This window comes from Bos taurus, chromosome 7 (genome assembly GCF_002263795.3).
Source record: "Bos taurus isolate L1 Dominette 01449 registration number 42190680 breed Hereford chromosome 7, ARS-UCD2.0, whole genome shotgun sequence".
Taxonomy (NCBI): domain Eukaryota; kingdom Metazoa; phylum Chordata; class Mammalia; order Artiodactyla; family Bovidae; genus Bos; species Bos taurus.
The window spans coordinates 69,122,359-69,148,304 of NC_037334.1; the positions used below are offsets into that span (position 1 = coordinate 69,122,359).

The 25,946-nt window shown below is 46.2% G+C and overlaps 1 protein-coding gene across 8 annotated transcripts in view; it reads right to left on the reverse strand.

The window, feature by feature from the left end:
• Positions 1 to 25,946, reverse strand: part of ADAM19 (ADAM metallopeptidase domain 19) — a 91,913-nt gene that overhangs the window by 4,369 nt on the left and 61,598 nt on the right. For all 8 annotated transcript variants that reach the window (XM_015472341.3, XM_059888804.1, XM_059888803.1 and 5 more), the window contains 14 exons: positions 23,189 to 23,355; positions 21,200 to 21,284; positions 20,307 to 20,446; positions 18,218 to 18,395; positions 16,397 to 16,486; positions 13,850 to 14,045; positions 12,511 to 12,619; positions 11,070 to 11,274; positions 10,020 to 10,097; positions 9,793 to 9,901; positions 8,624 to 8,768; positions 7,735 to 7,819; positions 7,219 to 7,443; positions 109 to 261 (listed from right to left, as the gene is read on the reverse strand). In XM_015472341.3, the coding sequence (XP_015327827.1) occupies positions 109 to 261; positions 7,219 to 7,443; positions 7,735 to 7,819; positions 8,624 to 8,768; positions 9,793 to 9,901; positions 10,020 to 10,097; positions 11,070 to 11,274; positions 12,511 to 12,619; positions 13,850 to 14,045; positions 16,397 to 16,486; positions 18,218 to 18,395; positions 20,307 to 20,446; positions 21,200 to 21,284; positions 23,189 to 23,355 (1,965 nt within the window). The remainder of the gene's footprint in view (positions 1 to 108; positions 262 to 7,218; positions 7,444 to 7,734; positions 7,820 to 8,623; positions 8,769 to 9,792; positions 9,902 to 10,019; positions 10,098 to 11,069; positions 11,275 to 12,510; positions 12,620 to 13,849; positions 14,046 to 16,396; positions 16,487 to 18,217; positions 18,396 to 20,306; positions 20,447 to 21,199; positions 21,285 to 23,188; positions 23,356 to 25,946) is intronic.

The following is a 25,946-nucleotide window of genomic DNA, read 5'->3' on the forward strand; positions in this document are numbered from 1 at the left end:
GTTCAGCCTTACCCAAGAAGCATGAACTGGTCTGTTTTCTCAGCCGTATTTTTGCCCCCTGGATCCCTCTGCTCTCAGCTTTTACCTCAAGGGTTTCTGAAGACTCACCTTTGGGGCAGGTGCCACCAGGGGCCGGGTCTGAGGAGGGCCGGAGGGAGGGGGCCGCAGGATGGAGGCACCGCTCGGCCTAGGGAGGTTCTTGCGGCCTGGCACTGGGTTAGCTGGGAGCGCCTTCTGCGGCGGCCGAGGCCTGGAAAGATCCTGTGGAGAAAGCCACAAGCCTCATTCAAAGGCCAGAAGCGCCTGTTCAAGAGAAAACGTCCTCAGTATGTTACAGGCCAAAAGCAGATGAGAAGAGGGATATACCATTTAAAAAGAATGGTCCCATTTATAAAAACAGATTGTGTGCGTACATGTTTACCTGCTCAGGAAAAAAAGCCTTTTTGGAGAGCAAGTTGGCAGTATCTATTAAAATCAGAAATCATACTCAATTTAGAAGTGATCATTCTCTGACCTAAATACATGATTCCACTTCCTGTTACCCATTTTAGAGAACTATTTGCACAGGGCCACAGAAATGAAACTGCAAGGATGTTCCTCGAAGCACTGTTTATGACAGCAAAAGAAATTAGAAATAATTAAAATTTTCATCAACAAATTACTAAAATTACACAGAGACATATGACATAGCATTTTAAAAGAATGAAGTAGGCTGATAAGTGCTGAGGTGGAAAGATGACCAAGAGGAATGGCAAGGCAGGGTACAAGCTGCAGAGGGTAGTTTAGAGAAACAAGTCACCCTCCCTCAGTCCCCTACCAATGTAAATCCAAAGGTACAGGGGGAGTCAGAAAGGATGAAGACCAAATTGATAACAGGTCAGAGGTTAAGAGTGGGCTGTGCATGGTGAGAGGGGTCATCCAAGTGAACATTCAATTTTTTTTTAACAAGAGTATACATATGTATATTACCTGTGCAAATAAAATTTTTAAAAAGAAGAAATCATATTTTCCATATTGGTTGTCTGTGGGTGGCACAATTCTTTCCTTTGTACTTTCACATTACCTTCATGTTTTACTACCTTCTCAATAAGGCCTTCCCTAATGGCCTTATTTTGGAGAAGGCAATGGCACCCCACTCCAGTACTCTTGCCTGGAGAATCCCATGGACGGAGGAGCCTGGTGGGCTGCAGACCATGGGGTCGAGGAGAGTCGGACACGACTGAGCGACTTCACTTTCACTTTTCCCTTTCATGCATTGGAGAAGGAAATGGCAACCCACTCCAGTGTTCTTGCATGGAGAATCCCAGGGACGGGGGAGCCGGGTGGGCCGCCGTCTATGGGTTCAAACAGAGTCGGACACGACTGAAGCGACTTAGCAATAGCAGTAGCAACGGCCTTATTTAAAATTATAACACTCTGCAAAACACAACCATACACAATCTACGGGATGCAGCAAAAGCAGTCCTAAGAGAGAAGTTCATAGTGATACAGGCCATCCTCAGAAAACAAGAAAACTCTCAAACAACCTAGCCTACCATCTAAAAGAATTAGAAAAAGCAGTTTGGTTTAAACAAACAAAACAAACAAAACTTAAAGTCAATTTATGGAAGGAAATAATAAAGATCGGAGAGGAAACAAATAACAGAGATTAAAAAACAATAGAAAACAATCAATAAAACCAAGAGCTGGTTTTCTGAAAGGATAAACAAAATCAATAAACCTCTGGTCAGACTCACCAAGAAGAAAAGACAGAGGACCCAAATAAAACAAGAAATGAAAGAGGAGAAACAACCACAGACACTGAAGAAATACAAAAAAAAAAAATCATAAGAGAAAACTCTGAACAATTTTATACCAATAAATTGGACAACCTAGAAGAAATGAACAAGTTTCTAGAAACATACAGCCCTCCAAAACTGAATCAGGAAGAACTAGATACTTTGAACAGATTAATTACTAGAAGTGTGACACAACCTATAATAAAAAAAACAACTCCCTGCAAACAAAAGTCTAGGACCAGTGGCTTTACTGGAGAATTCTACCAAACATACAAAGAACTTACACAAATCCTTCTCAAACAACTCCAGAAGATTAAAGAGAAGAGAACACTCCCTAAGTCATTCTATGAAGCCACCATCACTCTGATAGCAACACCAGACAAAAATCATCAAAAAAGGAAATTACAGGCCAATATCTTTGATGAATGTAGATGCAAGAGCCCTTAACAAAATATTAACAGACTGAATCCAACACATAAAAAAGATCATACATCATGACCAAACCGAATTCATCCCAGGGTCACAACAAGAGTTCAACATATGCAAATCAATTAATGTGATACACCACATCAAGAAAAGACAAAAACCACTGACTGTCTCAATAGATGAAGAAAAAGCATTTGATAAAATTCAACATTCATTCATAACAGAAACTCACCAAAGTGGGTATAGAGGGAACATATCTCAGCATAATAAAAGGTATTTATGACAAACCCACAGCCAACATAATACTTGACAGTGAAAAGCTGAAAGCCTTCCCAACTACAATCCCGAACAAGGATGCCCACCCTCACCACTTCTATTCAACATAGCACTGGAAGTCCTAGCCACAGTAGTCAAGATCAGAAAAAGAAATACAAGGTATCCAAATTGGAAAAGAAGAGGTAAAGTGGTCATTATATGCAGATGACATGATACTATATATAGAAAAGTCTAAAGACTCAAACTACAACAGCTGGGATGTTCAGTGGTTAAGACTCTGTGCTTCCACTGCAGGGAGTGCAGGCTCAGTTGCTGGTTGGGGAACGACATGCCCCATGGGGCAGCCAAATTTTTTTTAGATAATAAAAATAAAAGGGAATAAGATTGAAAAACCTGCAGCACCCCCTCATTCAGCATTCCCAGACCCCTTTATCCTAATCTACTTTTTCTTTCTTGGTATATATCACCCCATTCCACCACAGTATACTCCCTTATTTTTTATTTTCTCTCTCTGTTCCCCAAGAGACCAGAAAGAGGACCAGAGGTCCTTTTCTGTCCGATTCAGGGATACAGCTCAAGCTTCCTGAACAGGGACTCATATACAGTGAGCACTCAACATCCATTTCAGTTCAGTTCAGTCACTCAGTTAGTTGAAAAAAATAAAACTCTGCACTAGTCAGAAAAGTTTAAATAACTGTATTTCTTCTGTGATCAAAAAACAAATTTTAAGGGGCAAAGACTGGACCATGCCACCACCCACAGATCCCCAGGCTGGTACAAGAGAAGCTGATTCCACAAGTGAGGGTTTCAGGGCCTGCTGACCTGGATGGTTCCCCTTCTTGTGGAGGTCATGAGCAAGCATAAAAATGGCTAAATGGCAAGCATGGGGAGAGGGTGGGAGTAAATCAGAGATTTTCTGCAAGAAGCTTTTCAGTCAGCAGAAAACTGGGAGCAGAAATGAGTAAAAGCAGCAGATTCTTGGGACCAAAAAATCACGCTGACCCGCTCCATTCCTTCCCCTAAGGACCCAGAGATCCCACACCCTTCCAGGCCAGACAGCTGCCAAACCAGAGTGGCTCCTGGAGGCCAGGACAGAGACATTCTGGCGGAAGCAACAGCTGGGTGCAGATGTCAGGATGCAGTGGGGAAATGCTGTGCTCTCTTGGCTGCTTGCTGTGCAAAATGAACAATTTGTGTGTGTTTGTGTGTATGTGTGTGTGTGCGCGCGTGCATGCATGCTAACAGAGGTGATCTGGGCAGGAACCTCATCAGCATGGCAACACTGGGCATCCCCGAGCAGGGTTGTGCCACTGGCCACGTCTGCTTCAACCCAGCTGGGCTCTACCGGAGGCCTCACCCAACACTTTTTCTGGGGTGGAAACAGTCCCTGAACTGCTCTGGCCCTATGCTCCCATCCTCAGCAGCAGCACCCCTGTCAGTCAAGCTGCACAAACCAAACCAGACACTGGGCAGCTGTGCAGGCGGGGATCATCCCCTCCCAACCCTCAGCAGTAACTGTTCCCCAAGTCCTGTCTATTTTCTTTTCTATACACCCCTCATGGGCTTCACCCTGTCAATGCTACCATCGCCTCTCCCCCGGACACAGTTTAAACCTTGTAACTGATAATGTCTGTGCATTCAGCCTCATCCCCCTCTGATCAAATGCCACCATAGTAGGCCTTTCATTTTTTAAAATGACTTTTTAATTAAAGTGTAGTATACATAAAAAACATTAGTCATAAATATACAACCAAATGAATTATCAGAATGAACACACTAACGTAATCCTCACCCAGGTTTAAAAAAAAAAAAAAGGAAGATTAATAGCCCCAGAAACATCTCTGGGCCCTCTCTTAGGCACTGTGTCTCCCTCTTCCCTAAATGTAGCACAAACAGAGATCCCAAACCAAATCTGATCACATCACCCACATCCCACCACTGCCCCCCTGTTCCCACTGAATGCAAATCCAATTTGTAATCCAGGCCCATGGCACAGTCTGGCCTCTCCTGGCTCTCCAGCTTCTTATCATAGCTCCTTGGGCCCCAGGCAAAGGGGCTCTAAAGCTCCTTCCATCTGGGGGCTCTCTTCATCACAAAGCTTCCCCACCAACAGGTCCCTGGTCCAAGAACCTCTCCTGCCCCTCACAGCCTGCTAACTCCTGCTCACCCCTCAGGTTTCAGCTCCAATGTCACCTCCTCAGGGACGCTTTCCCAGATTTCCAGACTAGATCAAGTCCCCGATAACTCTCTTTGTAAGCAAGCTGAACCTCTCCTTCATAGCACTTACCACTTCTGTAACTACACACATACCAGTGTCTTCCCCAGCAGGCAGAAATGGCTTCTGCTTTGCTCACCAGTGCCAGGTACAAAGCAAAAATTCACACATGTGCAGAGAGAGCAGAAGAGGTTACAAAGCTTTGCCTACCACCTCTCAAGAGTGGTCCAGTCACCAGGCTAGGAGGTTGTGGAGCTGAGACCTGAGAGTGTGGATGCCCCCAGAGCCGACCCAGGGCCTGACACACAGGGTGGCGGAGGGTCTGGAGTCAGCCCTAGGTGCAAGTCCTGGCTACTCTACTTACAAACTGCCCCCTTGGCCTGGCCCCTTCAACCCTGTGAGACAGCTCCCCCAAACAGAAACTGAGGGCAGCAGAGACTCAGTACTCAGATGGGTCCCAGGAAGGGCGTCTGCCCAGACTGAATCCCTGCCGCCTGCCCTCAGCACTGTTGAGAAATCCCTGTTTGGGCCTGAAGCCATGCTTGGGGTGTATATTTTGGGGTACTTGCCACTGGTGGAGGGGCCTTCTGGGCTCTGGATTCCTGCCAGCAGCCTCCAGGGCAATGCAGCTGGAGTCCACTACCCAGCCCCTCCCCCAACCTATTGCTCAGCACCTTGGGCTCAGGCTGAAGCCATCTCCATTCAACAAGCCTGCAGTGCAAGATTTTCTGGAACACTGGTCTCATGGACTGCTCCCTCCCTCCCTCCTCCTCTGTTCCCCCCTCACACCCTTGTCTGCGCACGGTTGCTTTCTCCCCCCTTATTCCCTTTTTCTCTCCTTCTGTGGCCTTCAAAACTCACATGTGGCCACTCTAAACCCCAGTGTCTCAGAATGTGAGTGTATCTGGAGACATGGCCTTTAAAGAGGTGATTATGTTGAAATGAGGCCGTTAGAGTGGGCCCTAATCCAATCTGACTGTCCCTGTGGACACACAGAGACGTCGGGGCGCACACGCACAAAGGAAAGACCACACGAGGACACAGGAGAATGCAGTCACCTGCAAGTCAAGGCGAGCTGCCGCAGAAAAAACAAACCTGCTGGACTTCCAGCCTCCAAAACCGTCAGGAAGTAAGTAGTTTCTCTGTGGTTTCGGCACCACCCCACCCCCAGACTGTGGTGTCAGTTACAGTTGCCCAAGGAGCCTAACACTCTCCCTGTCCTCTGCTCTCCTCTCTCTTGCCTCTTCTCTCCCTGTCAGTCTTTCTTTTCTCTTTCTGTATGCAATTTTCTATCCCACTCCTGCCCCAGATGAGGAAAACGGGAGAGCAGCAGTTTTGCAGGGCTTCCCAGGTGGCGCAGGAGTAAAGAATCTGCCTGCCAAACTCAGGAGATGCAGGTTTGATCCCTGAGCTGGGAAGATCCCCCTGGAGAAGGAAATGGCAACCCGATCCAGTGTTCTTGCCTAGGAAATTCCATGGACGGAGGAGCCTGATGGATTACAGTCCACGGGGTCACAGAGTCGAACATGACTGAGCACTGGAGCACGCACTGCAGCAGCTTTGCATCATCAGAGAACCAAACCTGTTGCTCCTGGCTCTGCTGAACCATGACACTGTCACGTCCCAGAGACCCCAGGACCTAGAGCCAACAGTCCTTAGGGGCAGGGACAGCCTGGGCCCCCTGGACCATGCCCAAGAACAACAGTCCCAGGAGGAAAATGGGCAAGTCCCCTACCCCAACTGAGGGTAAAACACAGGTGGTTCCGGAAGGCACCACGCCTGGCCACCACCCAACATCTGTGTCTGTGCTGTAGGAACTCCTGCCGGAAGGTACAGCTGGAGCCAGCAGAGCACAGACACGCCGGGTAAACAGACTGTCGGGCAGGATGGCTCTGCTTCTAAAGAACACCGGTGATTCGGGGATAGCCCAGACCCTGCCCACCCCTCCCAGAGGCCGGGCCCCTTGACCTGCCCCCCAGATGAGCAAAGCATCACCCTACATCCCTCAGGAAGACCTCCCGACTAGTGCAAGGTACTGATTGGCACAACATGGTGGAATAAGTACTATGATGAGAGAAATGCAGGGACACCAAACTTGGGCTTGGGGGTCAGAGAAGGCTTTTTGGAGGAAGCAGCATTTAACAGGAGACCTAAGAATGAACACGAGATGTTGGTGCAAAGGGAAGAAAGTGTATGTGGCAGAGGAAACAGCATTTGCAAAGGCCCAGCAGAGAGGAAAAGACCACGGGGAACTGAAACACTGACTGAACATGCACATTTCGGGTGGAAGATGGGCGCCGGCTTGTCAGGAAGACGCCAGCCAGGGCGGAAGTGCTCTGTAGCATATTTCCCCATCTCGTCACCTCACATTCTGTGTGCCCAGTATGGACCAGAATGCAGCAAGGGCAGCCAGCCCAGGACTCAGCAAGCTCTCTCTTCCCAGCCTCCATCATTCCTCATTCCTCATGGCTGATGGCCTGACAAGTGATGCTCCTGATCCAGGGTTGCTGAGAAGCCACTTACCTGGGAGAGGACGCACTTAGGGGCGGGGGGCACTGGCCGGCTTGGGGGCGGTCCCCTGGATGATTCTTTCCTCTCTACTGATGGTCTGGGCCCTGGGGAGTTTCTAGCAGCCTTGCTGAGGTGTGCTGGCGATGGCGCAGGTGGTGACACGCTATGCAGGTAGTCTGGAGGGGGCCGGGGAGGAGGCTGGGAGGGCTTCCGCAGGGTTTCAGGAGTGTTGGTCACCTGTATGCATAAGACGAGGAACGTCTGAGATACAGGAACCCTTAATGCACTTAAAAACTTGAGGGTGGCCTTGGGTGTCCCATTGGCACGAACAAAGACCTCGGATCCCAGAGGTCAAATGCAACTTTTAAAGTCATGAGGGGATGGTAGAACCAGCTGACCATCTCTCAGGCCAAGAAAGTATCGTTTATTACGAATCCCAAGGGGCCCACAAAGGTGCTTATGGGAAAATCTAGCACAGTCCTAAGAGAGAAGGTCAAAGTAGCAATGTTCATGGTGCAAAGCTCTTACCTTTCGCCTGCCCTGGGGTGTCTGCAACTTGAACGTTGGGTTGGCGTGGCCTGTTCCACTGTTCTGAGACACCCTGAAGGGACAACTAGTAACAAGGAAGGAGAAGCACAGGTTGTTCATTGAAGGTTACTGCCTGAGTTCGCTCTGACCCAGGTGTGGCCAGCCAGCAGCTCAGTCATCCCTGAATCTGCTCTAGCGGAAGTGGGATTGGCCCTCCTGAAGCCCAGCTCCCTCGTCACGGAGACGGTGGCCAGTGGAAAACTCCCAAGGAAAGAGAGTTGGCCTCATATACAGCACAGTGTGCCTCAGTATCTTTTCGTCACCCTTTTTAAGACCTTTCTCCCCCAAGAAGACAAGGATGTTACCAGCCATCAACCAATCTCCCTCAGGCATCATTCCAGGAGGACCTGGGATTTAAAAATCTCCTCTGGAAAAATTATGATTTATAACAGAGGACTTGGAGACTATACATCTTCAATACCCACAGGAATGAATTACTTAGGACAAAAATTACTCTCTGTAGACTGACTTGAGATAGTTTTCCTCTATTGCCTCACTTTCTGAGCTCTAAGATGCGGAGGAAATCCATTAGATACAGGATAGACTTCATTTCACATTCCAGCTTGAATTGGTTGGGGGCATTCTGCTGAGAAGGCTTCTGAAGTGATGACCAGGCTCAATCAAGCTTGCTTACAATAAAAATCAAGTAGTAATGTTTGCCGTGGTCATGGAGCGTAGCAGAAGGGGAGAGGGTGACGTGCACTGGGCATCTGCCTTCCAACTAAATGAGACCCACCACCACCACCTTCTTCTTCTAAAACCAGGCACTGCTTTCAGAAAGCTGTGACCCCCAAGTAGACCTCAAATCCTTCATGGCACCCCGTCATACCTGAACTGTTGCCTCAGCTTGGAAGGGAGGGCTAAGGACTTGAGGTAGCCCAGTTTGTTGTTCTGTTTACAGCAGCGATACATCATGATCAGGGCCACCAGCACAAAGATGGCTGAAAACACTCCGGCGACCACAGGACCAGCGCCTTCCAGAAACAGAACCCAAGCGGCAGATTTAGAAGCAGTTGGCTTCAGTAGTGGATTTCAAATAATATGTTCCAGATACTCTTCAGATCCTTGATTTTCATTTACCTTGTATTACTTATTTTAACTTAAAAACTATAACAAAAAAACACATACTATGTCCCACTGGGAAGTCACTAATATTACTAGCTTCAATAATCAGGTCAACCTGCTTGGCAGGGACTTCACAGTAAAGTTTCTCCAGCTACTTCTGCTTAATTGAAAAGCATTCCTTTTCATATAAGGCAAGGAGCTCTATTATTCCAGCTCTATTATTATTTACCACTTGTTTTCTGCCTAAATCATGATTTTCCTGGACACAAAGCAACCACAAAACACTGAGACATATAGATTGATCTAAGATTAGAAGCATAATCCACAATTTCACATTTGGTTTCACCAAATTCGCCTCAATGTTCTCATGAATTATAAATCTAAATGTACAAAATATATATAGACCAGTGACACACTACTTTTAACTGCTTTATATAGAGGTTTCTTCCTTGAAAGATTTTGCTCAAAAAAAAAAATTTTTTGCTATTATTTTTTTAAAGTTTGGAAACCAAAGAGCTAGAATCCCTGAAATACACTTCTGAATTTCCAGCTCCTCATTTTAAGCTTTGTCCACCAAAGGGCATCTGAGTCACTATAATGTGCCCTAGGTCCATGATTAATTTTAAGTGGTTGAGAAGGGGTAGTTGCTACCACTGACCCCCAGATAGAATGGATTATTCAATAACCTGTGGTCTGTCTTAATCTCTCTGTAAGCAGGAACAGGCTCCTCAACAGAAGGGACAGAGACAGAGGAAGAGCAACCAGCTGGACCCCACACCAGGCTGCTAGCCTGGGCCACTCCTCCCACTCAGCCCCTCTTGTTCCCTCATCTATAAAAATCAGGATGACAGTGCTGACTTATTATTCCTCTGCATTATGCCATCCATCCCTCCTCACAAAGGTGGGCAGGAGCCACGCAGGCCGGCCACTCACTCTCGGGAGGCATGGGCCCGCTGTCGATGCTGCCCCCTTGGCCTGGCGTGTTGCAGAAGGGTGGGGCCCAGCCCCGGAAGCAGTGGCAGTTCTGGTTGTTGTTGCAGACCTGGAGCAAGGGCAGGGCAGGGAAGAGATGTCAGCACCCTAGAGAGCTCTGGCTTCCCACAGTGCCTGCCCCTATGGACATCATCGCAGAGGAGCCCCAGAACCTCCAGCATACGTACCCCGTGGCCGTTGCACTTCTTCGCACAGCCTTCCATTTCAAAGAACGAGGTGTTCCTGCACTGCCCCTCAAAGCAAATCTGTAATGAGAAGAAACCGGTCAGTACAACAGAAGGGACACTGGTTGGCGATTAGGAGACTGAGGTTTTGCTTTCAGAACATATGGGACTCAAAAAGGCAGCCTGCTTCAGGTTATTATAGTGATAAAAACAACCTAAAAATTCAAGGACAGGATGACAACTAACTAAGTTCTGCTATTTCTCTTGCGATGAGGGAGAAAACAACAAATATTACATTCTAAGAAAATATAATAATATAATGTGTGTGCGTGCTCAGTTGCTAAGTTGTGTCCGACTCTTTACAACTCCATGGACTGTAGCCCACCAGGCTCGTCTGTCCATGGGATTCTCCAGGCAAGCACACTGGACTTGGTTACCATTTCCTTCTCCAGGGGATTTCCCTGACCCATGGATTGAACCCGAGTCTCCTGAATCTCCTGGCACTGGCAAGCAGATTATTTACCACCGTGCCACACCTGGGAAGCCCATATAAGAAATATGTGTGATTTCATTCTATATTACTATTGGTTCTATGTTACTTAATTGCATATTAATATGTACTAATTTAAACATTATACTTAAAAATAATGACCATGGTGATAGCTGTTTACTTTGTGCCAGGTACTACACCTAGTGCTTCAGATGTGTTTTACAGTGTTATTCTCAGAGTTAACTCTCAGATAGCCGCCCAGGCTTCCCGGACTCCTAGTTTAGACCATTTCATAATTCATATGATAATTAATGATGAGGACAAAAGAGATATAATAGACAATCCTTCTAAACAGTTTACAGGGATTATCTCATTTAATCCATACGACAATTCTACGGGGTGGGTCTTGCTCTTAATAATATGCTCTATAAAGAATGTAAGCCACAGGGCTAAAGAGGTTGGGGAAGCTGGGATTTGAACCCAGGCATCCTCCCCCAGACTCCCACTTCAATCACTACCCTCTGCAACCCAGAGGCTAAGTGAGGCTGGAGGAAGGAACTTACGTGGTTATGGCCACACTTGGTCCCGGTCATCACCAGGCCGGGGTCCAGCATGTCACCCTCCTCCTCGGGACCTCGATAGACGTGGGTGCCCCGACATCGGATCTGCCTTCCATTTATCACGATGACGGTGTCGATGGGCACTGCATTAGACTCCAGGGGTCGGGCCTCGGAACTCTGACACTGGATCTTGCCACATTTGGCATCTCTGAGCCCAAGAGAGGAGGAGGGAAGGAGATGGAATCAGAGACAGGGAAGAGCTGGGACACCAAAGAGCTTCAGTCTTTCTCGACTGGGACAGCAGGTTTGTATGGGGGAGAGGCAAAAGGCAATGAGTGTGCTGTAGGGACTCAGCCAGAATTCCTCTGTGTGGTCTTAGACTAAGGATAGGATGCTATATCTTTATTCCCAAGTAGATATAGCCAGAGGGCTGGCCTTGGGAAGTCCCCTTTACCGCAAGAACAACTGCCTGACCTGAGCAACCTAACCCCTTATGCTCTTTGTACCCCCAAGCACCCTGGTGTTGCAGCCAGAAGAAGCCTGGTGTCATCCCTGACCTCCCTCCTCCATCCTATATACCAACCCAAGTTCACACCACCATCCTCTCTCACCTGGACACCAGGAAACTGGTCTCCCTGCTCCAGACTTGCCCTACAAGGGCCTAATTTCCAAACTGCTCTCAAGCCAAAGTCCAAACTCCCCTAGCCATATACTCAAGGTTTCTCATGATGGGGTCCCTGCTCAACTAGCCAGGCTCATTTCTCAGTAGCGCACCCCGTACCCCCACCCCGCTGCACCCCAACATTATACTTTAACTATATCAAGTTGCTATCAATTCTTCCTACCACCAGCTTTTCTCTATTCATTTCTCTGCCTGGGACACTCTACCATGTACCAGCACCATTCCTCATCCTGTTCAAATAGATACTTTCTCCAGATCGCAGCTTAAGCATAACTTCCTCTGGGAAACCACTTCAGCCCACTACGGTGGGTTGGGTGGCTCCCACCATATTTCCATTATTACACTATCCTCTTAAGTTCCATGTACTCAGCCCAGTGTCTGGCACATGGTAAATCCACAATAGATAGTGGATGGGTGGGTAGGTGGATGGATGGTTGAAATGAATGAATGACTGGGTGAATGACAGGCTATTCAGATGAGGGTATAATTAGTACCCTGCGGAAATGACCCAAGAGGGCTGATGGGCTGCCCTAGTATAAGAAGGTCCCAAAAGGAAATGTGACCAGCCTTCTAGGAAGCATTGCATCCACACCCTCCCTCTGACTTCCTTAGGGCTGAATGGTGCATTGTCAAAAGGGCCTGGAAGAGATTACTGAAGGGCCCACTCTAGGGCCAGCCAAGCGGATGAGTGGGTGGGAGTGACGAAAGAGCAGGACTTGCTTTGGCATCCTCATCTCATGGGGTCTGCCTTATGGTCATCACCTCATGTTGCACTTCTTGTGTTTCCCATTCATGTCCTTCCCACAGTTTCCAAAGGTGTCCCCTGCCACATTCACCTTCTCGAAGCAGAGATCAGGAGCAGGCCGGGCTCCTGGGTGGGCAAGAAACATTTATCAGCACACTAGCCAACTTTAGTAGAAGTCAGAAGCCCCCAAAGGACAGAGCTAGCCCCTGGCAAAATCAGGAAGTAAGGAAGTTTTATGGAAGGGAATATTCAGCCTTTTCTTTATCCCTATCTGTTGGTCCACCCCCACCTTCTCAAGACCTACTCATAAAAAAAGGTTTTATATCAGTTCTTTACACTTTATTGAGGTTTTATATCTATGGGAGGTTTGTGTGCTAAGCCTTCTTTCTCATGAAGAAGCCCTTTCTCATTTCAGGTGTTTGTTATTTTTTTTTTTTAATAAAGGTGATACCTGCAGAAGATTTTTAAGAATAAAATACGTTTTTCTGTTTTTTCTACTTAGCCATTCCAGTTCCCACATCCCTAAAACCTGGAGAAGCAATCAATTAACAGTGTATTTTCTAAAGATAATTTTATCTCTACCTTCTAGATACAATTCTTGTGTATCTTCTAGAGATAATCTATCCAATAAGGAATGGCCACATAGTCTATTCACATTTTTTTTTTTTTACTTAGTACATAGAGAGCTGCGTCCTTTTATTCAGCTTATGGAGTCCCAATGTATTTGGGTGCACGAGATTTACCTTAACTGATAGGATTTATTGAAGTATTTATGGGTTGTTATTGCTCTAACAGTGCTGTAATAAATATCCTTGTAAATCTACTTGGCCAAATACAAACATAGGACACATTCCTAAGCAGTAGTATGGATGGGTCCAATGACAGGTACACTTAAAATTCTGGTATCTCCAAACGGCTTTCCATTGGGGTTGTACACATCTGTTTCCCCACATGTATAATATGGTTTTCTCCACAACTATACTATTATTCTTGTTACAGTATTATCATGCCAACTTATCATATTAATTTTTCACTCTTTTCCAATATGATATATGGGAAAAAAATCCCATCTCATGGTTGATACTTTGCTCACAGCTCCATCGTCCACCTGTTGTGTTGGATTGTTCTTATCCATTCACTCACTGTGAGAATTTAAAGCATCAAGGAACTAGGAGGAATACTGTCTACTGCCTCCTGCTGAAAGTCCGCCTTGAGGCAAGGCGATAAAAAAAGGTAATATCTGGAGATGCTCTTGTAAAGCCTGATCCTAAGCAATCCAGAGTGTCTGAAGGGGGAGGCTGGCTAGGAAGCATCGGGGTGGAAGGAGGGTGGTCCGCTCGCTGGAGAGTGCCTTACCAGGGCCCCACAGCTGCTGGCACTGCTCCTGGTAGGTGAGGCACATGCCATTGTAGCAGTAGGCCTGGCCGTCCTCGCAAGGGGTGCCGTCCATCTGGTAGAAGTTGGTGGGGCACTGGGGGGACTTGCCCGTGCAGAACTCCGGGAGGTCGCACTGCCGGGCCTGTTCACGGCACAGCATGCCCGGGGCCAACAGCTGAGCCGAGGAACAAGAAGCGGGGGATAAAGTCAATCTCCCACCTGTCCTCAATCCTCCCAGCAAGGGCTCATGAGCATCACTCCCATGGAACAGAAAATCCCTCACCATTATTTCAGAGCACTTTTTACATGACCTCATTAGCTTAAACCACCATAAATCATCTAACATGAAACATCTAACACTTAGTTTCAAGGTGGTTTTACACATGTTAACTCTACATAGCAGTCTTAAGATCAGGTAAGAAATAATATTTATGCAACTATTTACAGTTCACTAAGTGCTTTAGTAATAACAGCTACTTTATGGAGCTCCTACTTAAATGCCCAGGACAAATAATATTTCATTTAGTCTTCATGACAGTCCTATGTAATATAATTATCCCTGTTTTATAGATGAGGAAATCTGAGGCATGTCTCCAAAGTTTCATGGTTAGTAAGTGGCAGAAGAGCAAAGCCCACTAGTATATATGTATAGATACACTCACACACAAACTAGCATTCATGCATCTTTGAATTCACAAGCACTCTGGCAATAATACACCCACATTACGGAGTCAAGCTCCAGGCTAAGTATGTTGCACATGTTCATCTCATGAGATCCTCACAATGTCCATGAGCTAGATACTGCTATTTGCCCCATTCTGCAGATGAAATAACCTGATCAAATAGCACACCTTGGGCAACTGGTAAGTCTGAGTTTCTGTTCGAGTCTTCCAGCCTCCCTAGGTGGGGTCAGTGTTATTAGTACTCTTCCCATCTTACAGATAGAGAACTCAGGCTTGGATGGGTAATAGCTGCCCCCAATCACACACAGGGCTGGAAATGAAGATCTCAGACTCCAGGGCTCATCTTTTCCCACACACTTCTCTGCAGGGAAAGCCTTTCCAAGATCCAAGCTGAAATCCTGGGACCCGGAGACGAGTGCTCTCTACGTTCATTCTCAGGCCTCAGCCTGAGATCCTGACCTGACACAGCACAGCCTCTCTGAGGGATGCCGGGTCTGTCTTAAATCATACAGACGGCATGGGAGTTCCCCTGAACAGGCAAAGAGAGCTATGTCTGAGAATAGCACCCCGCCACACTCCTGGGTGACTCCACACCACCCACGAGGGATCCCAGGAGGAAGGTGGGAGCGGGCCAGCTGAGCAGCTTGCTGACAGTCTCAGAGCAAGGGTGGCCTCAGATGCATCTCCCCACCCAGCAGCAGGATGGAGGGGAAAAAGACCCACCAACCCTGGAGCCAGTCTGCCTGGGTTCAAATCCCAGCGCCTTAGGCAGCAGACCTCTGTTGATGCACTTTCTCATGCGTGCATGAGGACAATAACCCTCTCGTGGTTATTGCTAGAAGGTCATGCTAGAAAGAATGTTCTAGTAAAGCACTTCAACAGTATGGGGAACATAATGAGCCCTGAGCATGTGGTATGTGGAAGCACAGTCCACGACCCAATCTAAAACCCTGGGACCAGATGGGCCCCAGACTTCACAGATTTGAGAAAGCAGACATTACACAGATGTACATACATATGTATATGTGTATATCTCTCTATATATACATACACATGACATATGTATATTACATAACCCAGCATCAAGGCCTAGGATTATACCTTATAATCAAACACACTAATGTTTTTGCAATGAAATACACTATTTGCTTTAAGTGTGATTTTAAAAAAAAACTATAATTAGATTTATGTCAATTCAGATCCAATTTAGCCACCAAATGAGTTAAAAAAAATTTTTTTTTCAGTTTTTAGAACTTCCTGAATTTCAGAATTGTAGATAAGAGAATGCAGACCTATAGTAACATTAGTGGTAAAAATGGTGTGCTCTTCCAATCAATACTAAGAATGTGGGCTCCAGAGTCAGAGAAACCTGGTTCAGCCCCTTCCTCACTGTTTAACCCTGGAGAAGTCACTTATACCCTCTGAGCCTCAGTCTCTACATCTTAAATTGAGGATATTAACATAAACCCCACAGGTGTTCTATAAGGACTGAATGAGATGACACATATAAAATTCTCTGCACTGTGCCTGGCACCTAACAAGCAATCCCTTAATGTTAATCAAAACTGTAATGAGGAATATTATGAATGCCAAATAAAATCAAGCCTACTCTCTCTGGACATTTTTTTTTTAATTTCCCACTTTCCAGGAGGCCCACACAGCCTTCTGGGATAATCTGAACCCAGTGAGGTCAAATATAGAAAAAGGGAAGCTTTGTTCAAAGGCTCTTTCTGGCTAACTTTGACACCACCACTTCCCCAGGACTGAGGCTGAATCCTGGCCATCAGCCCCTGCAGAGCCTCAGACTGTCAGGTCAGAACCCTGGGTGGGGAGGGCCCCTTACCTTACAGCGGTGACAGCAGGAGCCGTGCGCACACTCGGCCCCCTCTCTCAGGGTGCAGTTAGCAGCATTGCAGCAGGGGTTCTCACATTCCTGGGGAGGCAGCAAGAGGGGGCATGAGCCTCAGAGGCAGCAGAGCAGGGAGATGGGAGACAAGGCAGGAGGAGGGGCCTTTACCTCCTATCCCACCTTATGTGCCCCTGGAACTCCAGCTCCCTGGGAAATCTCTACCCAAAACACCACTTTATAGCTTTATCATTAAGATAGTATGTATATATTGTAGAGAATATACACAAGCAGAATCATCAGACACAACTGCATTTTGACACATTTATAAACATATAGTTATTTTACAAAATCACAGTATCCATACTGCTTTTAAACTTAACACATTACCCCCACTTTTCCTTGCAATCATGGATTCGTCTAAAATGTGATTTTTAGCATAGTACTACATTATAAGGAAATGTCATGATTTGTTTTTCTCATCCCCAATCCAACATCCAGAGACCATGTCTTCCTGGGATCCAGGCGGACCTGTGCTCCTCCCCTTCTAGAGCACCAGGCGTCTTCCCACCCCAAGGCACAGCTCTCCCACTAGCTAAAGTGTGCCTTCCCGTCCTCGTGCCCCTCGCTAACTCCTACCTCAGCCCTCGAGTGTAGGGTCAGAGTCCACCCCCACCTGAGTCGGGCAGCTCCCCTCACGTTACATACACTCCTAGCATCATGCTATTGGCTCTCCTGGTATTTACCACAGTTGTATTTATACATTTTTGCAGCTATTTGGTCAATGTGTGTTTCTGGCTTTGGACTATATACCCCATAAGGACAGGGACCATGCCTATTTTTTTCTACCATTTATTTTCCTATCCCTGGCACATGACCTAGATCACATACTCATTTGTTGAAGGAGAAACTGCTCTGAATATAAGCCATTGGCCAAGCCCACTCAGGAGTGGGCCCCTTAACCTCACTGGGCCCTCCATGATAATACAACTCTCTCCTTTCTGAAGGGTCTGGGCCGATCTCTCTGAACTCATGCTGGTGCAGGTGGGAAGCCTTTAAATGGTTCTTCTTTTATTAAAGTTATGTGCTGGCATTTTAAAAAAGTCAAACCATAGAGAAGATTAAAAAAGCAAATAGTCTTTACCCACATATACAGACCCTCAATCTCATCCCCAGAGTTTATTCTGAATGCATAGACTACTGACACATTCTCCCACAAACTGTTCTGCACGTTAACGTTCATATTTTCATGCTTCATAAAATAGATATGAAACTATCCAGTTCTGCTTTTTGTAGAACCGCGAGCATCTGTCAGAAGTGACAGAGCTATGATATGCCTACTATATTCATCCTGAAGATCAGAAGGAAGGAAAGGGCTTGTACACCATCAATTCTGCTCTTTCTTCCTCCTAGAAGCCCCTTTCAGTCATTTCTTCTACAGGTCAAAGAGCATGAGCTTGTTATTTTAAGTATCCTCATAATGCCCAGGTTCAAGTTCACGTATCCAGCTGTGGACAGCCAAGGAAGCCATCTGTAGCTCCACTGGCCAAGACTGTGGTTTCTGTATAGATCAGATGCTCACAAGGAGAACTCCCCTGCATTTTGGACACAGATACTGTCAACCTCAAACTGGGAGAATCTACATAAATGGTCCATATTTAAGGCTTACTCCCCACATGTTATTTGTGATGGGGTCTTTGACCTCCACATGTATGTAGGAAATGCCTATGACTAATTTTCAGATACATGCTCTTTGACCTTGAGATTTGAAGTCACTATAAATTCTTCCCCTCCCACTAACATGGCATGACACCTTACCTCCTCCTCCCCACAGTCACACTCTTCCCCATCTTCCAGGTACCCATTTCCGCATCTCCGGCCTCCATACAGCGTCCTGGTGTCTGGCATGTTGGAGAGACACATCCCCCCGCCTGACTGCAGATACCTGTCCAGCTCCCTCCTGTTGCATCTGTTGAACACTCTGGGAAAGGGGTGCCTGGGAGGAGAGCCAGGGCGGAATCAGCTGGGGGGTCTGAGCATCAAGCTGCCGCCCATGAGTCTGATTCCAGCTGGATCCAGACCCCCACAGGCCCATGCACATACATTCTGCCCCCTGAGAACATCACCTGTACATTAACTTTCTATGAACTAAGAAATATTAACCACCACATAATGTTTTTTTTTTTTTTCCCCTTTCTCTCCATGGAGGATTTATTTGAGAATCCGAAGCAATGATTTCAGCCCTTTCCATGAAGGAGTTGCAATAAATAAAGGATAACTAGTATGTTACAATAGGTCTCTTGAGCCTTAGAGCGGAATAAAATTCCAGCCAACCCAAACTTTTCCTGAAGCTGATATTAGATGGAGATTTTCTTAGAACAGAAGACCAGGCCAAAAAAGGCCAAGTTATGGGTTTAATTTCTTTGTTGGGCCAGTGATCTGATCTCTGTTCTAACGATGCAGGCAGCGCTCCAAACTCAACGGCCCAACTCACAAACACATGGTCTGTATCGCAAGAGTGTGAAAGGCCCTACATCCCGCTATTGGGGAAAAGAATCAGAAGTCATGCACTCCTTGGTGACAGGTAGGTACCATGATCTGGGTGTACAGAGGAAGAGTTATCCTGATCCCAATTACCTAAACCAAGTACAGGTTAGACACCGGAGGGTTTCCTTCAGTTGTCAGGAATGTCACAAAAAGCTTGTCACTAAAAATTGTTAAATTACTAAATTGAACAGTTTAAAACAAATTGTAGTAATTAACATAACTCTCTCAACCACCTGTCTATGAATAAGATTTTTAGATTGAGAGAGAAAGAGGTGGACTTAACAGCGAGCTTGAACCTTGTTCAAACAGCAGAGATTTGAGCATGAACCATGGAGCTGTCTGTCTCTTTCATATCAACATCATCCTTTGTGTGACACTTTTTCCACGAAGTGAGCAGAAGACACTGGAACACCAAGCAAGCTGCATCTCCTCTCAGAGACACAGCAACACCACTCCCTGAGCAGCATGAGCCGGCCCTAGTGGCTTTCCGTAGGAGGAACACAAGCTCCCACCATGATGCCTTCTGAAGAGTGACTCAGTTCCCTGAAGAACCTGCTGCTCTCTGCTGTGTGAGTCCAGACACTGACTCTAAGTCCTCTGAAGCAACTTCAGAGTTCTCTTTAAAAGGCTCTGGTTTAAAGACCCCTCAGAACTACAGTGAGATGGAGCTGCCTTGTCCCCATTCCTTGTGGTAAATGCAGCCTGCAAAACCCCTGAGGAGTCACTGTGGGTGTGGGGTTGCTGTCCTTCTTTCTCCTTGTTCTGGAGGCAACATCAGTGCTTCCAGGGCTAGGTGTGACAGCCCTAATCACACTTCCTTCACATGAAGGGATGAAGGGTTGTGACTGTTATAAATGGGTTCTCAGCCAAAAATTCATGAAGTGGAAAAGACACATATGGTCAGACCAATTTTACAGCTGAAGACCACCGAGGCAGAAATTAAGTGAATCTCAAGTTTCATCAGCTTCCCTGGTGGCTTAGTGGTAAAGAATCTGCCTGCCAATGCAGGAGATGCAGGTTCCATCCCAAGGTTGGGAAGACCCCCTTGGAGAAGGAAATGGCAACCCACTCCAGAATTCTTGTCTGGGAAATGCCATGGACAGAGAAGACTGGTGGGCTATAGTCCATGGGGTTACAAAGAATTGGACTAAACAATAACAACAGGTTCTACCACACCAAAGTTTCTGCTAGAAACATGTGCTGCTTCCAACATTTGTTTTCTTGGTCTTCTTCCCCTTCTCTCTTCAAGGCCCGTGTCAGAAGTATAACAGAGGCTCCCTGGGCCCGGAGCAACACTTGGTCTGCAGTGGCCTCTCGCACTCTGCCCTCTTCCCCATCCTCAGCTTCCCGCTTGACTCACCCGGTGGCAGCAGCCATGATGCACCCACCGTCAGCCGCGCTGGCTGAGCAACAATCCGCGGAATCGTGGCTCATGCCGAAGTTGTGACCCATCTCGTGGGCCATGGTGGCGGCCACGCCGATGGCATTCTCAGAGTGGTCCTGCTCGGGGAGAGAGTTCAGGTCAAAGACAGCTCCCCTCTGCAGCCCTGCCTTTTCCTTAGCCAAGCTCTCCACTGATAACACAACTGCTGGGCATACAGGCTCAGGGACTAAAGTCCATGATCTTAAGTACCCTGCAGCATCTGTCAGTAAGCACAGGTCGACAGAGAGGTTGGCAGATAAATGCCCAGTAGCCTCCTTGCTGTCTACTTTACAGGCCAGAAACGAATAGCACAAACATTCTCACAAACTCAGAGAGAACTTCAAAAGAAGGCAATGATTTCCTAACTGTGACTTTGAGACAGGCTCTTGCTCCATAAAGATACACAGAACCCAAGGCTTGAAACAAAATCATTTTTATCTCTGTATCTTATAATTTGTCAGCCCTGGTCTGGACCATATAAGAGATGTAGTGATGTATGATTCATGTAATTGCTTCAGGGTTCTCCTGAGTTTGAGAACTGGGAATAAATGACAGTAAATGAAAATTCATCCCTTAGTACCTCCACCTCTTAGAACTTAATACCTTCATTTAAAAAAAACTTCCCTTCTTTATGTCCAACCTTTTTTCCTATAATACTTCCTACACAATATTTTTTTTTAATTTTATTTTATTTTTAAACTTTACAATATTGTGTTAGTTTTGCCAAATATCGAAATGAATCCGCCACAGGTATACATTTAGAAGATGGTCTCCTATTTTGTAAGGCAATTTTCCACTTTCTGCAGCATTAATAATGGTTTGAGACTCACCATGTTGACTCCTCCAGACTGGTACACGGAGCACATGGCCATGAGGGGAGCCAGGCCAATGGTGGTGCCATGAAAGGACATGCCCCTGAGGGAAGGAAGGAGAGGTGACTAGGGTAGGGGCTGAGGGGGCTGCTCCCATGTGCCCAGAAGCCATCATGGCCTTCCTTGGCCCTGCTGACAGTCCCAGATCATTCCCAAGGGGAGAGGTCCTGCTACTCTAAGCCAACGCAACAATTCCCAGGTCACCACACCTCTCAATTCTTCTCACCTATTCTCCCACCGCTCTAGACAAACAGAAAAAGAAAGCAAAAGGTCACTTCTTCCCACAGTACGGCCATAATCCCATCCCCTAGAAGGAAATGGGCAGGGCTTGCAAAGCTGCATCCCATTCCTGCTGCAGAGGAAAAGGTCAGAGGGTGGGGATGAGGGAAGGGTGGCACAGGTTCTACTGCTGAAGTGAATCATGCCCACTTCCGCCAGCTGTCAAGGTCCCCCACCATATCCCTGGCTCTGTGGTATGTGTATGGCAGAGGAGCGGGGGGGTGGTTGGTGGGGGGGCAGTCAGGGCAGCAGCTGTGGGAGCTGATGTTTCATTCCTGAATCACTCTGGGGCCAAGGAAACAGATGTGTCCCATCAGGATAGAGTGCAGCTGGGTGCGAGGATGAGCTGTTTCTGCCTTTGTTTTGCGACTGTGACCCTAATCTGCCAACAGCCAGCTACATTCCCCTAGTTTAATATACTCTTTTCTCAGCTGTCTGCATCCAGCACAGGGGCAAAGGAATGAATAAAATATCGGTGTTTTTGTGCATGCCACAAACCATGAAATTTATTTAAAGGATCTACATGGAAATTTATTACATCATGCTTTCATATCTTTGTGTTTGCCTTCTTATATAGTCCATGACATCTCAGAGAGCCAAGACTATCTTATTTATTTTGGGATCATGAGAACTTAGCTTAGAATCAGACACACAGCGGGTGCTTAACACATGTTCGCTGAATTCAATGCAGATTTATCTTTAGAGAAATAATCTGCAAAAAAAAAATACATGCAAATCTCTAGGAAGCCCTATTGATTGTCTGATAAACTTAGACATGGCACTGAGGAAGTTATACTGGAAACTGGATTCTAGGTCTTGCCCAAAGCAGGACACCAGACTTTCAAAGATCATCAAGAAGCAAGAACTCAGGCTTTTAGCAGAGCTATTTCCTTGGTCTCTTTTAAAGTGTAAACAAAGGTTTAAATGATTGTTGTTTCAGAGATATTTAGGGAACAGGAAAAAATGGCTTTATTATGTATGTGCTTTTTGTTGTAACTTCCTCAGAATACCTTTGGAAGTCAGCACTAATAAATACCAGATTGTCATCACAGGGGACTGTCACAGGCCGCCATGACCCCCATCAGTTTCTGTCCTTTTCTTTCTGGGATTGAACAAACTCCAACACAACCACTCTCTCACCCCATGTCTCCCTCCCCTCAAACACACTATTCCTGCATCATCTGCCACTTGACTACCTCGCAGTTGGCCCTGAGACCCTGGGAATGACATGAAGGACAAGCTGAGGAGGCCCCTCTTCTGGGCCTGCATGGGGAGATCAACTCCTGCACTAGAACAAAGCACCATGAAGATCAGGGTGAGCCCCTTAGAAAGTCTGTTTCAAAGCAGCCACGACGAACAGTCAGTCACTTCCCAAATACACATCCAGTTGATTCAGAGACTCAGCTAAATATGTCTAAGGCACTAATTTTCTAATTTGGGTTGTAAACACTTCTTGGAATTGTTATGACTCGGGCTTTTTAGTATTTTCCTGAATATACTGGGCACAGAGCACATGCCTGAGGAATATTTGGGTACTGGAACGGAGAGTCAGGATAGCTTAGTCCAGCCAACTGTCAACACTGGGGAGAAAGGACAGACGGCACACGCGCTGGGAGCAGGGGCTTGGCAGCCAAGGGCAAGGCAACACACATGGAAAAGGCTATTTACGTGATTAACTGCGCGTTGTCATGGTTCTTCCGGGTGAGCAGCTTGCGCCTCCAGCTTAGAAATGACCAGAGGGTAGAGTACGGGTTCTCTGAAACTTCACACATGTTCCCATGAGTCCACACTTCCAAGCCCACGAGGGCAATCCGGATATTCAAGGATCGGTAAAACTGAAAACACACACGGAAAAGTCACAGCGTCATCTGTCGGCACCACGCGAGAGTATGAACCCCTTCCCAGCCCAAGTGCGCAGAGCTCAGATTCCAGACTCCTCTTCTCTACCTGCCTCCAGGGGAGGAGGGGACAGGTGTTGCTCTTCAGATTTCTCAGAAGGGAGACAGCCTGAGAGAGGCACAACATCCTGAGAGAGGCTCGGCCTCTGGTAGCAGAGCTGGGGTGACTTAGCTGAGAGAAACGAAGACTGAGACAGGACACAGAGTTGCTTTCAGACATGCACAGGGCTCTTAGTGGAGAAAGGACCAGTGCTATTACACATGAGCCTAAAGTGGGGCTCAGTTAATAGGCAGAACAGACAGGAAGATACATTTCATTTTAAAATAGGAAGAAACTTTCAAAGCTGGTCAAGAGCTAAGCCTCACTGTCATCTGTAACAAGTACCTACCCTTGGCTCATGTGTCTGGTACAATCACCACACCCAATTCCTTTCATGGGCCTTATTTTTATATACATCTAAAAACTTTTCTTGTATATGAATATTTAAAACAACTTTATTAAGGCATAATTTATACATCATAGAATCCACCCATTTTAAGGGTAATATTTTTTAGTAAATTTACCAAGTTGTAAAGTGATCAGATCAGATCAGATCAGTCGCTCAGTCGTGTCCGACTCTTTGCGACCCCATGAATCGCAGCACGCCAGGCCTCCCTGTCCATCACCAACTCCCAGAGTTCACTCAGACTCACGTCCATTGAGTCAGTGATGCTATCCAGCCATCTCATCCTCTTCTTGTCCCCTTCTCCTCCTGCCCCCAATCCCTCCCAGCATCAGAGTCTTTTCCAATGAGTCAACTCTTGGCATGAGATAGTCAAAGTACTGGAGTTTCAGCTTTAGCATCATTCCTTCCAAAGAAATCCCAGGGCTGATCTCCTTCAGAATGGATTGCTGGATCTCCTTGCAGTCCAAGGGACTCTCAAGAGTCTTCTTCAACACCACAATTCAAAAGCATCAATTCTTTGGTGCTCAGCCTTCTTCACAGTCCAACTCTCACATCCATACATGACCACAGGAAAAACCATAGCCTTGACTAGACGAACCTTTGTTAGCAAAGTAATGTCTCTGCTTTTGAATATGCTATCTAGGTTGGTCATAACTTCTCTTCCAAGGAGTAAGCGTCTTTTAATTTCATGGCTGCAGTCACCATCTATAGTGATTTTGGAGCCCAGAAAAATAAAAGTCTGACACTATTTCCACTGTTTTCCATTTATTTCCCATGAAGTGATGGGACTGGATGCCGTGATCTTCGTTTTCTGAATGTTGAGCTTTAAACCAACTTTTTCACTCTCCACTTTCACTTTCATCAAGAGGCTTTTTAGTTCCTCTTCACTTTCTGCCATAAGGGTGATGTCATCTGCATATCTGAGGTTATTGATATTTCTCCTGGCAATCTTGATTCCAGCTTGTGTTTCTTCCAGTCCAGCGTTTCTCATGATGTACTCTGCATATAAGTTAAATAAACAGGGTGACAATATACAGCCTTGACGAACTCCTTTTCCTATTTGGAACCAGTCTGTTGTTCCATGTCCAGTTCTAACTGTTGCTTCCTGACCTGCATACAAATTTCTCAAGAGGCAGATCAGGTGGTCTGGTAGTCCCATCTCTTTCAGAATTGTCTACAGTTTATTGTGATCCACACAGGCAAAGGCTTTGGCATAGTCAATAAAGCAGAAATAGATGCTTTTCTGGAACTCTCTTGCTTTTTCCATGATCCAGTGGATGTTGGCAATTTGATCTCTGCCTCCTCTGCCTTTTCTAAAACCAGCTTGAACATCAGGAAGTTCACGGTTCACATATTGCTGAAGCCTGGCTTGGAGAATTTCGAGCATTACTTTACTAGCGTGTGAGATGAGTGCAATTGTGTGGTAGTTTGAGCATTCTTTGGTATTGCCTTTCTTTGGGATTGGAATGAAAACCGACCTTTTCCAGTCCTGTGGCCACTGCTGAGTTTTCCAAATTTGCTGGCACATTGAGTGCAGCACTTTCACAGCATCATCTTTCAGAATTTGGAATAGTTCAACTAGAATTCCATCACCTCCACTAGCTTTGTTCGTAATGATGCTTTCTAAGGCCCACTTGACTTCACATTCCAGGATGTCTGGCTCTAAGGTCAGTGATCACACCATCGTGATTATCTGGGTCGTGAAGATCTTTTTTGTACAGTTCTTCTGTGTATTCTTAATTTTAGAGTATTTTCATCATACCAACAAGAAACCTTATGTCCATTACTATCATTGCCCATTTTCACCCCTAGACAGGGGTAATCACTAATCTACTTTCTATCTCCACAGATTTACCTTTTCTGGATATAGTCTACAAATGGAATTATATAATACGTGGTCCTGAGTGTCTTCTTTCATTTAGCATGTTCTGAGTCTCGTCCATCTTGCTGTCTATATCATTCTGCCACTTCTTTTTTCTTGCTGACCAGTATTCCATGCCGTGGATATACCAAATTGTATATGACTTTACTGAAAGATGTCTCCCACTCATTTTGGAAGTAAATGGGTATAAATGATAATAT